Below are 17,154 nucleotides of genomic sequence, written 5' to 3'. Positions count from 1 at the left end.
CTCCAAAAATGTAACAACGCGTCAATTCTACGCGGACCGCAAGCGCTGTGATTGGTCTGCCAGAACCCTTCCCTCAGGTCAATAAATAAATAAAAAATCTGCGATAGGAGTGTGTGTGTGTCCAGAAATTGGATGATAGTTCCTTACGTCTGCTATAACACACTATTTTGCAGTCCAGCGATTCTTTATGGTAGTAAATAAATACATAGATCCGCTGAATATAGTTTATTTATTTTCTCATTAAAACCAAAGATGTTAATCAGTAATTGTATATCAAGAACAGAATGGGACACATTAGGGTATATTTCGTGAATGAAGTCTCCGCAACAACAATCGCTTGCTGAGCCACCGCTGCTGAAAACAGCGGCCACGAGCTCCGCATGGTTTCACAAATGCATTCCAGCGCCAGATCGCCTTATTTAACTTTACTAATCAACTAGAGATGCTTAATTTGTATTAGATACAACAACTCAAGCTGCAAGAAAAGCCGCTCTCTCACTGCTGCTGATATTCCGACATGAATGTACAGATTCTACACATCAAGCTGCTTCTTCTTCGGCTGTTGTCTTGATTACACCAACATGCCCGAGGACACTGCCTTCTAGTGTCTGCATGTGGAATTGCACATTGACGCAGACAACAGCGCAGAAGTATAAATGCTCACGACGGCGTCGGCTACGCGCGTAGCCTACGGCGTACACTACGGCGTACACTCGACGCAGAAGTATAAATGGGCCTTAAGCCTGGAGCGTCTAAACCTCCTCACTGTCTGTTTCAAGCTCCTGAAGTGTGTCCGAAAAGTACGATAATATTCTCCTAATATATGTTTGTTTCCTTTGGCTCCTCTTTTCATGATCGTTATTACCCTCCAATCTTGTCATAATTGTAATATGTTCGTTAGTTGGACAGTCGTGCTCGTGTTATCGAGTTGTTCATGAGAACTGTGTGTTTTTGGGATGGAAGGGATGACTTTTTTACTGAACATTCAACCTGGATTACCATAGTAACACACATTGCTTTCACTTATTGATGACATCATACTCTCGGCTGGCTGGCACAGCAGATTCCGCCATAGTCGTTGCCTGGGTTACGTATGTGTGGGGCGGAGCTATCAAAATTGGGGCGTGGTTGTTTTGGTGATTTGACATCGGTTACCAGAAAGCACTTACCCCACCTTTAAAAGTGTTCTATTTTCATAGAGTGAAAAAAAACCCCTGCTATACATGGATTGGCTTGATTGCTCAGATTGACAGGTCTTGATTTACCATGCACTATAGCACTATAGGAGCCACAGCCAAAACAGTGCTGGAGATCATCACTCATCAACCAGGATCTTATTACTTATTGTGGCGCTTACACAAGTAAGTAGTGCTTATGGTTCAGGGTTTTTTGGACCATTGGTTAATAATGTTTAGAAACAAACTAATCCATTGCATGGGTTGAAGACATTAAATACACTAAGAATATGTAACTACAGCATGCTCGCTTAATTTTTTCTTGTGGGTCTGCTGCACGTATTTTGCACATGAGACGCACACACCTCAAAATTACATACTCTAATGACGACCTTGCTTAATTGACCATCGATAAGTTGTATCAATTAAACTATTATCGACAATTAATCGATCAGAGATCAATCGTTAGCATCCCTAGTCAGAAGTGAACTTAAACAGTCGAGAAAGACAACGCATGTGTAACAGTATCAGTGTACTGGATCTGTGCATTGTCTTAAAGTGACAACTGCCTAATAATATTCCTGCTGCTGTGCTTTTACTGTTAATTAAACAAATGGACTGCATTTATATAGCGCTTTCAACAGACCCATGGCCATTCAAAGCGCTTTACATATTGCCTCACATTCACCCATTCATACACCGACAGCGGTGTCAGCCATGCAAGGCGCCATCCAGCTCGTCGGGAGCAGCTGGGGTTAGGTGTCTTGCTCATGGACACCTCAACACTTGGTCAGGTGGAACCGGGGATAGAACCACCAATTTTCCGGTTTGTAGACAACCTACATGAACCGCTGAGCCACTGCCACCTCCTTACAAAAGACACACTGCACTATTAATTTAATAAGGATTCATCTATATTTAAATTATAAAGCAGAGTTATTTTACATTTGATTACTTTATTCAATTTCTGTACCTAATCTTTATCTAACTACTGTTAAAGGGATAGTTCACCCAAAAATGAAAATTAGCCCATGATTTACTCACCCTCAAGTCATCCTAGGTGTATATGACATTCTTCTTTCAGACGAATAAAATAAAAATAAATAAAAAAGTTACACTCTAAAAAAATAAAATGGTGCTATATAGCACTAAAAGTGGTTCTTGGCTTGTAATCATAGGGGAACCTCTTTAAGTGCTGTAGAGCACCAATCTTGGTGCTTCAGTGGTTCTTCAGCGGTTCTTTGGCTGAGGTGCAATATAGCAGAGCTACCATAACATGTTAAGATACGGTGCTATATAGCACCAAAAGTGGTTCCCCTATGATTACGACCAAAAACCACTTTTAGTGCCATATAGCACCATTTTTTTTAGAGTGTATACTAAAAAAGTCCTGGCTAATCCAAGCTTTATAATAGCAGTAATTGTTGCTCTGTTTTTGAAGTCCATAAAAAATGCATCTGTCTGTCAAAAAACGTGCTCCACACGGCTCCGGGAGGTTAATAAAGGCCTTCTGACGCGAATCGATGCATTTGTGTAAGAAAATATACATATTTAAAACTTTATAAAGTAAAGTTTCGGCCGACTGCCTTCCGTATTCAATTTATGGAAAAAGTGTTGAAAGTGCCTCTGCCGATCAAAGGCGTACATGACCAGTTACGCTTGTCAGACGTCGCGCACGCATCTTGAACTCCGAGAAGGCACTTTCAAAACTTTTCCGGAAGGCGATCGGCCGGAACTTTACTTTATTAAGTGTTAAATATGGATATTTTTCTTACACAAACGCATCGATTCGCCTTTATTAACCCTCCGGAAGCCGTGTGGAGCATGTTATTTGACGGACAGATTTATTTTTATGGACTTCAAAAACAGAGCAACAACTACTGCCATTATAAAGCTTGGATTAGCCAGGACTTTTTTAATATAACTCCGTCTGAAAGAAGAATGTCATATGCACCTAGTATGACTTGAGGGTGAGTAAATCATGGGCTAATTTTCATTTTTGGGTGAACTATCCCTTTAATTACTGAAAAGCACTCCTTATTTCATTTGCATCTTTAATGTATTGTGTTTGTTTGTGCCATTGCTTGTAGTTTGATTATTTATTCTTATTTAATTACAGACTTTACTTGTCTTTATTAATGTTTGAAATTGTGATTTTATATTTATATTAGGGGTGCACCGATCCGACTTTTTCAGTCCCGATACCGATACCGATGCCTGGGCTTTGTGTATCTGTCGATACCCGATACCGATCCGATACTATTGTTGAATTAATAATAAACTGTATATCTTCCACCTTATACCTTCCTTGAAGAGACTAAAGGCACCAGACTTTACTAACTAAACATAACTAAGAAGACAAAATAACAGATGAATGTAAAGTGTTGAATTCTTATTTATTTAAAAAACAATTGTGCTTTCAAATCTAAAATAGAATGTAATCAAACTTCTTTAAATAAATAAAATGTAGCAGTGGAAACAAAAAACAGTCAAACATACAATAGTAATCTGACAGTTACCAAACATTTTTTACACTACAGATCATTGTTTTGGTATATAATCATATCAATATTAAAAAGTAGCATTACAAATTAACAAATAGTCTTAATTTTCTGCCATATGCAATTTAATAAAAATGATCAGCTAGCTAATAACAACTTTGTTCTTGTTTCACCTCACTCCTGTCTAAATGATTGTAGGCTAGGCCTATTTATTTTACTACACATTGTCAACAGAAATAAGCTGAAATACTGTCGATAATTAAAAATAATTCTTACTACCCACTCTTGCTTAATTGGGTAAGCACTTGTGTTCTCATTTCAGATGCGTTCTGAGTAAATTAATAAACTGATTCATGAGTTCAGTGTTGGACAGATCAGTTGTTCTAACCAGTCGTTAAAATGATTTTGTTCAAATGAGTCATCAGGTCACGAATCGGACATTAGCAGACACGTTGTGTGTGAATCCCGTCTGTAAGAACATCGAGAAAGATGTCAACACAAAGAAAACACTTCATAACTGAATAAAATTTGTCTCCCGTTTATTGAAAGTATGCTTTATGTCAGCTGGTAAGAGAAGAGGCAATGTTTTTTGAGCGCAATTCACAACCAGCGATATTTCAAGGACAAATTTGTCCGAATGTGTCACGTGCAACATGGTTTCGGTCTTCCGACCTTTTGATTTGGATTAATATGTGAAATATGAGAGAGCTAACGCTGATTATTTTGAAGACCCAGAGAGTGTGCGCGGGGGAGGAATTCTCTGATCGGTCTCTCTGTCACTCAGTCACAAGCGCAGCATCTGTTCTACATCGCTCGTAAATCACAATAACTCATCAAATTAGGCTTTGGCGGCCGTCAAAAAATGTTCAATGCAGGAAAAACCCTGACTTTGCAGTAATACCACCTCCCCTCGAAACATTTAAGTTACTTTGCAGACATTGCGAACTAGTTCGCGTGGCAAGCGTGAAATATCTCCTCCACACAGCCGAGTCTCTTCTAGCATGCGACACACGTGAAGCTGACGAATGACGTAGGTTCTGCTGCGACGGAAAAAAACACCTGGATCAGCTTGTGGATCTGTTCATTTTTCCGATCCCCGATCCAGCTATTTTGTCAGTATCGCGGCCGATATCCGATCCTAATATCGGATCGGTGCACCCCTAATTTATATGTCATCTTTTATTTATATATAGAATTTTTTTATTTACATTCCATGCAAAAAGTCTGACAAGTAAAATAAATGTACTAGCCAATGGCGACTCGAGATTCAGTGTGCCCGTAGAGAAATTGTACATTTTTTGAACTATCCCTTCAAGTCTATGACCGGGTCTAATCCTGTTCCTGGAGGGTCACCAACCTGCAGAGTGTAGCTCCAAACCTAATTAGACACACATGAACCAGTTGATCAGGGTCTTCAGAATCTAAGGCTGCGTTCACACTGCAGGCTGAAACGACCCAATTCCGATTTTTTTGCCCATATGCGACCTGTATCTGATCTTTTCATGACAGTCTGAACGACACAGATCCGATCTTTTCAAATGCGACCCAGGCCACTTGGGTATGTGGTCCAAATCCGATACATATCCGATCTTTTGAAATGCGTCTTCAGTCTGAACTGCCAGGTCACATGTATCCGACCCGCACGTCGTTGATACACAACAAATGTCATCATTGTACGTTGAAGTAGGCGGGAATGAGAAGATAAACAACTATGTACCGACGTTGCTACCACTGCTCCACAAAACGCCATGGCCAAAAACCTTGCTCTCCTCCTCTTTTTTAATTTTCTTCTTAACATGAGAAGGTTGTAATGGTGCTGGCTCTGTTGCGAAAATAACTTTAATAAAGCTAAACGAACTCCAATGCTGACACCCATATTTGGCTACTCCCGTAAACAACAAGTGACGTCGTTGACCGTTGAGTACTCTTCTGCGCATGCGGGTCACTTCTGGGTCATTTCACGTTCACACAGGAGATCACAAAAGGTCGCATTTAATTGGAAATGTGAACGGCCTTTCAAAAAAATCGCATTTTTTCAAAAAATCGGAATTGAGCATTAAGCCCTGCAGTGTGAACGCAGCCTAATGTTCCAGGCAGGTCTACTGAACTAATCTAAAGCTAAAATCAGCAGGAAGGTGGACCTCCAATAGCACAACACTGGTTTTTCTAAGATGTCCTGGTCCTCCTTTCAATTTTTCACCTATTTATTGTCTCCTGGACAAAACTAAGTCTGATAGCATAGAAAAGAACTAGCACACCTCTGCTCAACAAGCTGCAAAACTTGAGGTATGATTCATGTCTGTTGCACAAATGTGTAGGACAATTTACACACCTTGGATTAATACTTAAGGCTAGTGGTTCCTTCAAATCCCTGACCCGAAGCAATAGTAACAGTGATGATTAGAAAGGCCCACTAAACACCCCGGCATCTTCAAATACAGAATTGACAATCTCAAGACTTTATAGAGTTGATCGATCAAGTAACTCAAAACAGGATCCGCCCTGCTGCTAAAGAGGCCAGTGCAGCATCTGGCACTCAGCTCCCCAAAACTGTGACCTGATTTGGTTTCAAGCAGTCCGTGCGGAGACTCGAGCCACATACTCTGTCATCTGCAGTCTTCCAGACCCCCTGTGCTGCAGTTGTGGAGGCTACAGCTTACATAATGAGCATCCACACTGCTAGGCAAATCCCAGCCCAGTTGACTGCAGACAGAACTGTGATACCAGCCCTTTAAGTTTTTCAGCACTGCACCAGAACTTGCGCACAGTGACAGACAGGGTGTATACACCTGGAGACAACTTCCCAACTCAGGGAACACAAGGGTGCAAATACAAGGATCGAATACCACTTTGGCAGGATGCATGACAGAAAGGGGTGATCAGCGAAGTTGCATGCATGCATCCATCACACCAGCAAGGAGGATCTAACACCCATAATAGTCCTGCAAACCCGTCCCATACACTTCCTCGAGGCAAACATGCATCCCACGATGGCCTCACACACCCCAAAGAGTCACAAAAGACTAATCTAACCCATACCTTGCCCAAGCGCATCAGCTGTCTAATTAAAAATGAATCCAGCATCAATAAGTCAGCAGTGCCACCTCAGCTTCCACTTTTTCCTGTCCACACACAGACGCACTCACTTGCACCTCAGACCGCTGGCGAGTTTCACCACAGCTGTGTTGAGCGAAACAATCCAATCCAGGAGCCACATGGCAGAGGAGGACAGCGCGGGACAGGAGGGTATTGTGCGAGCCACAGTTGAACCACAGATGTGACTTTCTATCTCCCAGAGTGTCTGCCTGCTCTCCGCTCACTGGCCGCCTCAACACTACCGATCCGACACTAGTGAGCTGGAAAACAAGGCAGCACAGGAGGGAGGGCAAGAGCAGAGGAGGAGGGTGATAAGTGAGTGAAAACTCACTCGCCTAACACGGTGTGGCGCAGGAGGAGAGGGGACGTCGATGACAGCCTTTGTAGAGGCTCACGGAGAACCGCTATATACCCCGCCTCTCTCCTGCAGAAGGGCCGGGCCGAAGGTTCTGTCGGTCTGACATGTCGTATTTCAAGGACACAAGCAGACCCCAGAGGGCATGTTCCCTTCTGCTTGTTCTTTACCTGAGCATTCAGTAGATGAATGTGTGTGTGTGTGTGTGTGTGTGTGTGTGTGTGTGTGTGTGTGTGTGTGTGTGTGTGTGTGTGTGTGTGTGTGTGTGTGTGTGTGTGTGTGTGTGTGTGTGTGTGAGAGAATAAGAGAATAAAACGCATCAGGCTTAATGGCTGTCACAAAGCACTGTTATGTAACAGCTCTCTTTAGGGCAGGCTACGTCCAGTATTTAACAGGAGAATACACTTATACACACACTTATACACTCTGTATTTCTTAAGTTTACATGATCATCACCTAGTCCCAGAATTTAAGGATGCATTTTTGTCAATGATATCAATTACATTTGGTTCTCTGATTCTTAACAAGAGTTATTATTATTATTTGACTTGTTTTAAGAGACAGACATTGACATTGTTTTAAGAGACAGACAGTGAAGAGGTGACAGGAAAAAAGGGCATGAGTAGAGAATGGGATCATCATATGTAGCTGATTGACAAGACGATGGTGGAAGATATCAACAATGACCTCGTATCGTGGCTTAAGTATCACGATAAATATGGAATTGTGGGGCTGCTGGCGATTCCCACCCCTATTAAATGTGTCGTATTATTTGTTGTTGCGTTTTCTATTAACAATTCCAATTACGTTTTGTTGCTACAATGTAAACAAAGGGCAACTCTTTGCCTCCGCTCGTCTGCTACCCAACATTAGTGTTGATAGTGTTTACTGAAGCTTCTGTAAGCTCATGCTTTTGTACGACGGTTAGCCGCCCCTTAGGAAAATTAACCATTGTTTTGTGATTGATTACTGTTTGCATTACCATCGTTTTCTGACGTGATTAGATGGTGTATAACATCGTATCTAAAATGATATACCACTCTAAAACATCCAGTAAAATCTGTGCTTGCAACGTCTGTGCATGAAATCCATTCTGGACGATCCTCTTGTTAGTTAGCATCATTAAGTCTGAATCAGGCTTGAATTGGTTTGAAATTGACGGCATCCTTAATATTTAAATCTGAGCAGATGAAACTCGCAGTTATGGCAAGGGTGTGACATTCACAGGGCTAGCTAACCAATCACAGCACATGTCGTATTTCAGAAGGATGGGCTTCATCGAAAAAGATGCATTTGAGCCAGACTGAGGAGAGAAGTGATGTAATAATGTAAAAAACAATGTGTTTTTGAACAGTCAAGCATGAAAGCATATTCTAGTTAGTACAATGATTACAAATTCTCACTGTGCGTTCACACCGCCACCGGTGAGAGCGTCAAACTTCGCTTTTGTGCAGACTAACCACAGGTAGGGTATAACCATATAAGACAACCTCATGAAATCATTTATATGTGAAAGTAAAAAAAAAAACTTTAAAAAAAAAAACTGATCGATTGAAAGACCTTCACATGTTTACTAACGAAATAAACCAATTAAAAGCCATTTGTGTGGTGTGGCTTCTGTGTTCATGGTTAAGTGCTAGTCTAATTTCAACATGCAGTTTATAGGAGACGTTTGCTAGCCGTGGTCTTTAAAGGGTAACTAAACCCTAAACCAACTTTTTTTAGTTAATGATCTGTAATACTGGGGCTTTATTAATGCTGTTCATTGATTCGAGTAAATGTTTTGACATTTCAGTATAAAGTGTTTTAATTCTATAAAATATGGTGTAAAACCGCCAAAGTGCTGCCCTCTTAAGGTTGAACGGTGGCTTCTGCAGTTGAATTTTCCTATTGGACGTTGTGGTACATCGTGACGTATGATGGTTCTTCCAACGGCTCACTGTCCGCGCCCCTGGCACGAGCTCACCACGCCCTCAGAAATGTTTCCCCCAATCACATGATGAGAACGGCTTCACTCCAGTATGAGCTGTCATGTTACATGAAGTAGAAACATTATGAATGAAACTGACTTGACACTTGCTTTAACATTGTATTGAAGAAAATACGGTTAAATAATGCAGTTGTCAGTACACGTCAGGCTTTTCTTGCGAGATTATTGCCGCCCCTCATGTGTAGAGATAATTTTCATACATGAGACGCGCTTTCAAACCCTGACACGCAAGTGGTTGCCGCGGACGCGGTAACGAACAACAATACCGTAACATGCTGGCGTATTTTGTCTAACTTATTTGAGGAAATCAGTTTATAATAGGCTATTAGGTTTGAACTTATTGGTCCTGCGCTGCTTATTGATTCAGTTAATTTGAATGAAAATCGTATGTATATCAGATATCTGATCTATTTTTAGTGGCATTCAGTGTAAGGATTTGACTGTTCATAGATTAGGTCAGTTCTCTTGCGCTGCTGTTTCACTAGCATCGTCGGCACCGGGAGTTAACGCAGTTTGAGCGGCTCACATTGATAAGGCTCTGGGTCTGTGTCTACAGACAATCCACCCTCCTCCACTTCAGATGAAGGTAGGAGAATGACCGCTCTGTTGCAAAGCTGGCGTCACTCCAGTCATTCTCCATCTTTGCGACTCGCGAGTCAGACAGTTGACAATCAATCCGTCACTGCGGGTCTCAGGTGCACGCCCTCCGCTCAGCTCCGCCCTCGGTTCATCCCCTCTGTCTCCGCTGGGCTCTGCCCACTTTTACAGCATTTTTCAAAAATTGCCAGTGGGTGGAGTTAAGCTCTGAGCAGAGGTTTAGTTACCCTTTAATTAACATGAATTTGTGTGCAGCCTACATTACAATAACTGTCCTGGGTGAAGTGCAGGATTAATGCCACTGGTCAAATCGGTGTTGTTCTGAGCAAATTAATTGTATTCCCGCTGAAAAACAAGCGTTCTAGAGCGAAAATGTTGCCTTTAAATAATGTTGCGCGCCTTCTTATCAAACCCGCCACAGCAACGATCAACCTCTCCTCCATTTTTTGCTTGGGAACTAATGTGGTCGAAACCAAAGTTTACAGCACTGCGTTCTCCGGAATCATCTCAAGCGGAGCACTTCTACATTCCCATTGGTTGCCGCCGAACTGCATCATAGCTTATTAACATAAAGTTGAGCGGATTTGAACTCTACTCGCCCAAATCGTTCAAGACACGCCGCGCCGCTCTCGCCGCCGTATTCCATTGAAAATGAACAACTTCCGGCCACTTTGACGCTCTCGCCGGCGGCGGTGTGAACGCAGTCATAAATAAAATATTTCACATCAAATCCTGATATGCATTATCACATTCTAATATGTAACACTAACAAATAAACACTGACTCCAGGTTGAAGTTGGACACAAAGAAGAGACTGTAAGGGTGTTTTTAGACCAGGCTTGTTTGGAGCATTTGTTTTGGAACATGGCACACTTCATTTGGTTCTTTTGGGTATATACAGTGCACCCTTTGCTCAATACTTTGTTGAAGCACCTTTGGCACCAATTACAGCCTTAAGTCTTTTTGAGTATGACACCTATTTTTGGGCAGCTTCTCCCATTCTTCTTTGCAGGACCTCTCAAGCTCCATCAGGATGGATGGGGAGCGTCGGTGCACAGCCATTTTCAGATCTCTCCAGAGATGTTCAATTGGGTTCCAGTCTGGGCTCTGGCTGGGCCACTCAAGCACATTTACTGAGTTGTCCCCTAGCCACTTTGTTATCTTGGCTGTGTGCTTAGGATTGTTGACCTGTTGGAAGATGAACCTACGCCCCATTTTGAGGTCCAGAGTGCTCTGGAGCAGGTTTTCATCGAGGATGTCTCTGTACATTGCTGCATTCGTCTTTCCCTCGATCCTGACTAGTCTCCCAGTTTCTACCACTGAAAGACATCCCCACAGCATGATGCTGCCACCACCATGCTTCACTATAGGGACGGTATTGGCCAGTTGATGAGCAGTGCCTGGTTTCGTCCAGACATTAAGCTTGCCATTCAGGCCAAAGAGTTCGATCTTTGTTTCATCAGACAAGAGAATTTTGGTTTCTTATGGTCTGAGTGTCCTTTAGGTGCCCTTTGGCACACTCCAGGCGGGCTGTCATGTTCTGTCTGGCCACTCTAACATACAGGCCTGATTGGTGGAGTGCTGCAGAGATGGTTGTTCTTCTGGAAGGTTCTCCTCTCTCCACAGAGAAACGTTGGAGTGAACATCGGGTTTCTTGGTCACCTCCCTGACTAAGGCCCTTCTCCCCCAATCGCTCAGTTTGGCCAGGCGGCCAGCTCTAATACCCCTTTTCCACCGAGGCAGTGCTGGTGATAGTTCGGGGCCAGAGCCTAGTTTCAAATCGGTTCTTTGTGTTTCCACACCCAAAGCACCAGCTCCGAGCCAGGAAAAGTGGTTCTTAAGTAGCACCAAAACATTGCTGGGCTAGAAGTAAGAACCGATTAAGTCAGGCGCTGGGGGTGGGGTTACCGTGACCAACAAGACCAACACAAACTTGTGACCACCATTTTTGAAATAGCAGCTAATGGAGCTAACACCTGCTGCTTGTTTGTAATCTCCGTCTATACAAATTATGACGAACTGCACAAATGCGTTGGATTCGCTGTGTTTTGATGTAGGATCGTAAAGCCATGTGCATCAATTGTTTGCCATTGTTGATGGAAGGCTTGTTCGAGATGCAGCGGTGCTGTGCAGACTGATCGCCGTATGACAACGAGTCCAACGATAGCAGATGACTCCTTGTGCTTTTGATTCACTCATGCTGTGTTTTGATATCATACGTGGATCGGTTTGCGCAGCGCCGATGCATCTCCAACAAGCCTGGTGTGTTTGTGCTGAGGAGCCTTCTAAGAACAAACGGTTCTTAGAAGGCTCCTCAGTCGAACCAACTATGAACTGGGACTAGCACCCGGTTCATTCTGGTGAAAAGGGGTATAAGAAGAGTCCTGGTGGTTCCAAACTTCTTCCATTTACGGATTATGGAGGCCACTGTGTTCATTGGGACCTTCAATACTGCAAAATGTTTTCTTAACCTTTCCCCAGATCTGTGCCTCGATACAATACTGTCTCGGAGGTCTACAGACAATTCCTTGGACTTCATGGCTTGGTTTGTGCTCTGACATGCACTGTTAACTGTGGGACCTTATATAGACATCTACTATACAGACACACGGCCGTGACCTTTCCAAAGTGATGGCGTCATGTGCCATGAAGAAGAACAACACAGAAGTCGCACATTTGAGTTAAAAAAGTATTAGAATTATTTTTATCAGATCAAACAGCGCTAGGGATGTAACGAATCAGTGTCGAATCATGATTCGGATCGCGTGCCAAACCGCTGAAATCACATGACTTTGGTGCACCGAGCCACTGATTCAATGCGCTGATTCATAACGCTCCGAAGCTTCATGAAGCAGTGATTTGAAATCGCCATCACTATACAAGTCATTATTTTGGTGTTTTTTTGCCGCACCAAAAATATTCTCGTCGCTTTATAATATTAATATTGAACCACTGTACTCACATGAACTGATTTAAATATTTTTTTAGTACATTAATGGATCTTGAGAGAGGAAATGTCATTGCTGGCTATGCAGGCCTCACTGAAACATCGAACTTCAACAAAAATATCCTAATTTGTGTTCCGAAGATCAATGGAGTGAGTAATAAATGATATTTTCATTTTTGGGTGAACTAACCCTTTAAAAACAATGCAAAACAATAGTAATTTTATGATTATAAATCAACTTTATGATAAATAAAGTTCCTCCAGCGCCACCAAATCAGGTGCTGGCGGCACCACTGGCCGCTGGTGCAACTGCTCTCAAATGTTAGTCTGGAGCCCTGTTACTGTTATTAGAGTCCTTGTATATTGCATGTGGGATATTTGCCCGAATAGTTCTTTGTAGGTGTTGTGGTTTTAAATGTATAGTTGCCTTTGTACCGTTCTGTCTTCTCAAGTCGTCACGTTGTGTGTGAGGCTGGGAAGGAGGGAGCAGGTAAGTAAGTTGCACGATAACATTGTGCAACACGTAGAAAGTCCTGTTGTATTAGGAACACTAGTTTTAGGAGAGAGTGCAAACCCTCTGTATGCTTTGTTTATCTGGTTAGTCAGCATAGTTTAGTTAGGGCGTTTTTATAGTTGGATAGTTAATTTAACTGATAAAACCTAATTGGCTGTGTTTTGTTTTATTTCTTTTATTTGGCACCTCTCATGTACGCCTTCCTACCTTGTTAGTGTATCGTTTTTTGTTCCTTTGTAAATTTAGATTTCTTTTCATGCTTCGCAAACTAAATATCTTTGAGAGGAGTTTCATCTACAACCTTTTCTTTTATTGCCCTACCCTCATTTTGAGATACCCACACACTTCTGTTAAAGAATCCAACAACATCTATTATACATTGGTGGTGGTTGAGGAGATTCCCCCCTTCTATGTAAAGCGCTTTGAGTGCCTAGAAAAGCGCTATGTAAATGTAACAAATTATAATTATTATTATAAAAATGCATCGAGAATCATTTTTGTAATCGAATGGTTGCCCTCTGAATAGTAATTGGATCATGAGTTACTCAAAACCTAAACCAAAAATATAAGTAAGGAATAATTGACGACGGGCCGTTGAATTATTAGATAATAATGCACACCCAAGGTGGTAATGCAGTCACGACACAAAGTGGAGTGGCCGTTACACCTCGGGTGTGCATTATTTTTCAATAATTCAACGGCCCGGAGTCAATTATTACGCTTATACTACGGTTACCACATCTCAGAACATTGTTCAGATTATTTATTTCAAGAAATCTGTCAGGTTTTGTCTTTAAAACGGTCTTGTGTGCAGGACTACTTTCTTACGCATCTCCGTTGCTAATGCCAAAACGTCAATTTAGAGCATTTTAGCAGCACTGACAACATGTTTCTGTGTGCGTGTGTGTTTGTTGTGTGTGCATGTTTGAGTGGGAGAGCAGAGAGAGCGGGAGAAAGAGAGTATGCGTACATAAATGTAATTTTGTGGGAAAAACATGGAAATAATTAGTCGTTTTTATCCTGTTGTTTAGTATATTTATTTGCTTGGTGAGTGTCCTTGAGGGTTTTGGTTCTTTTGCAGTTGTCGGCTGTAAAGACCTTTGAAATAACTTTCGACCTTTGAAAACAAGGTTCCCACACATTGGTTAACTTCAAATTCAAGGACCTTTCAAGGACTTTCCAGGTCCAATACCCTCAAATTCAAGGACTTAATGTGGGAACACATTCAAATATCATGAAACTTGCATTTTCCAGCCATCACGTTTCAGTGGTTTCAGCCTATTTTGTCTGTGAAATGTTGATGTACCATCGTAGTAGTTTCATGCGTGTGAACGTCATGGCAACACACAACACAAAGTACCTCACGCAGGAAACACTTAACGTAACGCGTAAATGAGCGTAACTAACGTAAATCGAGCAAGCTAGAATGCACAGGCCACGAAGTGTTGGTGAAATAACACTTTTTCCAGAAAACTTCTTGCACAAAATAAATTCAAGCACTTTCTAGGCCCTCCCTCTATGTGTTTATTTCCAAAAAACTTTCCAACCACATAAAGCAGTTTTTATAGGGGTTCATTTGCGCTCAGAGCTGCCGCTTGAACGTAGCCTGGCTCCGCACTCCTACGTACTTCCGCTCAATTTTAATTTTCCTTCAGTTCTCCATCTGGGATTGCTGTATATTCTCTGGTTTTCCCCGGTCAAATATTAACCGGTCCAATCAGCGAACAGAGGGAGTGGCTGAGAACGATGACGTTGATGTCGTGCGCTAGTTTGAGATGACATACGTCACGACCAAACATTAGCGATTGGTTATGGCAGATCCAGAGTGGCTCTGGGCAGATCCAATAGTTTTAAACTTCAACAGAGTACCCGCCTTCAAGGAAGTTAACGCTTGTCAATGGAGAGTGGCCAGACTCTCTGTACAAATGAAATGTACGAGAGTCTGGTAGGACCAGGCTAGCTTGAACAGAGCCGCTACAGCGATAAAGCAGTAAAGAACGTCAACTACATCAAATTACATTTATTGTTTCACAAAGAACATAAACAGAAAACAGCATAAACTTAAATCTTTGGATTAAAGATTTGATAATCTAAAATAAATAAATGATGCTTCTAATTTATTTAAAAAAATGACCCGCTAACCCTTAAATGCCTTATAAAGTTGTTGTTTCAAGGCTGGGGTGGGCCCGATTCCTAAGATATTCGACTCAAAAGCAGTTTATTCAGCACACAGAAGCATCTTCTCTATTGACTTCAAACAGAACAGCCTTTGTTATCATGTTGTGATTTTGAGGCGTTATGCCTTCTTTTTCCCCCTTTTTTTTAGCTAACCTTGGAGTGAGCATTTTGAATAGCGAGTTTCCATACCTCTTAATAAATGTAAAAAGTCTTTGTAAATTCATTAAAATTATTATAACCGCTTCCGACACGGTTTTGAATCATGTTCAGAGTCCTTTAATGACTATATATTGAGCAATATACCCAGTCCAAACTCGATTTACTCACTTTTTGCTGGGTTTCTTGGTTTTGGTCCTTTTCTTCCTCGCCTGAAGTGCAAGTACTGTCAGAGAAAAGAAGAACTTATTTGAGCACTTTACATAAATTATGTGGTAAACATTTACGCAAGTAAACATGTTAGTCTTCTGTGTATATTACAGTTGAAATTGATATATATTTCATGTTATGACACCAGTATTAGGAAATTATTTATATGTCGCCACAAAACCATTACCAAACCTTGGTAATCCTAGTTTTCGGTTACACTTTATTTTGATAGTCCACTTTAGACATTCTACTAACTATGAGTAACGTTGCAAATACAAGTTCAACTAACTCATTCTTTTGCAACTACTCTAATTAGAGTATTACTATGAATAAGTTGACATGTACTTGCAAAGTTACTTATAGTGGGTAGAATGTCACTCTGTTGATGAGCATCAGAATTTTTTGCAGATATTAAGCAGACAGTTTACTAATACTCTGATGACTGCTAGTTGACACGTAGTTGCAAAGTTACTTATAGTTAGTAGAATGTCAAAATTGGACCATTTAAAATAAAGTGTTACCTAGTTTTCAAGTTACCACACAAATACAGATAATACAGTTGATCTGTCATCAACAACATATATTGAAACACGGAGGAAAAAATATATTTGAAAAGCTTATATTGTTCCCATTTTCCCTAATATTTCTTTACAGGGTTACATTCAATAATAATTTGGTAAAAGGCGGTAACCATGATCCGCTAAAAATATTTTAATTGATTTGTACGTTTTGGCGGCTTTATCAGCTTGTGCTGTTAGCATTTTGTTGACACAACAACAAAACTAGATTTTCCAATATCATTGCTTTCATTAAAATAAACATATTTACGATAAACATGTCGTAATTTTTTTTAAGGCGAGCCAAAACCAGAGAAAGTTCAGCTAGCAGAAGCTCACGCGAACGAGGCTAGTTACATTTATATAACAACAAACATCAACTATAACCAGAAACGTGCTACAAATATCCATAAATAAACAACACAAGCCTAGATATTCCTGCTATTCAGTGTAATATGAGCAGATGTTCGTATAAAGGTGCAGGACTGTGATATTAGCAGCAGCTAAACACACATGGGCTTTTGTCTCAGTCACACACACTAGCATCTCACATAGAGCGCCTGTCCACAACACGGATATGATTCAGGCTGGGTGCGATGTTTATTTCTATTTATATATGTGCTGCTGCTATAGACGGTTTCGGAGGACAGTAGATAAGTCGTTTTGATGCTCACCTTTCCTTTCCATGCTGCACCGGCGGCTAAGTGCTCAGATTCACTCACATGTAACGGTCCGCGCATGCGCACGAAACTTGCCAAACAACAACTGAGCCGAACAACAGAAGTACAGTATCATCACACCCACATGTACACACGACCCGAGTCGCACATAGAGAAGCTGTCACAAGGTTTTGAGTCAAAAATCGAGTTAGGTTTGTT

The 17,154-nt window shown here is 41.4% G+C and overlaps 1 protein-coding gene across 1 annotated transcript in view; it reads right to left on the bottom strand.

Annotated features, from left to right (window-relative positions):
* srpk1b (SRSF protein kinase 1b) overlaps positions 1-17,020 on the bottom strand; it is a 65,956-nt gene extending 48,936 nt beyond the window's left edge. Inside the window, exons 1-2 of the mRNA XM_079843743.1 lie at positions 16,951-17,020; positions 15,681-15,735 (exon numbers count right to left, since the gene is read on the bottom strand). Coding sequence (XP_079699869.1) covers positions 15,681-15,735; positions 16,951-16,963 — 68 coding nt within the window. The 5' untranslated portion in view covers positions 16,964-17,020. The remainder of the gene's footprint in view (positions 1-15,680; positions 15,736-16,950) is intronic.
* Positions 17,021-17,154: the final 134 nt, after the last annotated feature.

This window comes from Gobio gobio (genome assembly GCF_949357685.1).
Source record: "Gobio gobio genome assembly, chromosome: 19".
In the NCBI taxonomy this organism is placed as follows: domain Eukaryota; kingdom Metazoa; phylum Chordata; class Actinopteri; order Cypriniformes; family Gobionidae; genus Gobio; species Gobio gobio.
This window is presented reverse-complemented; position numbering and strand designations above follow the sequence as displayed.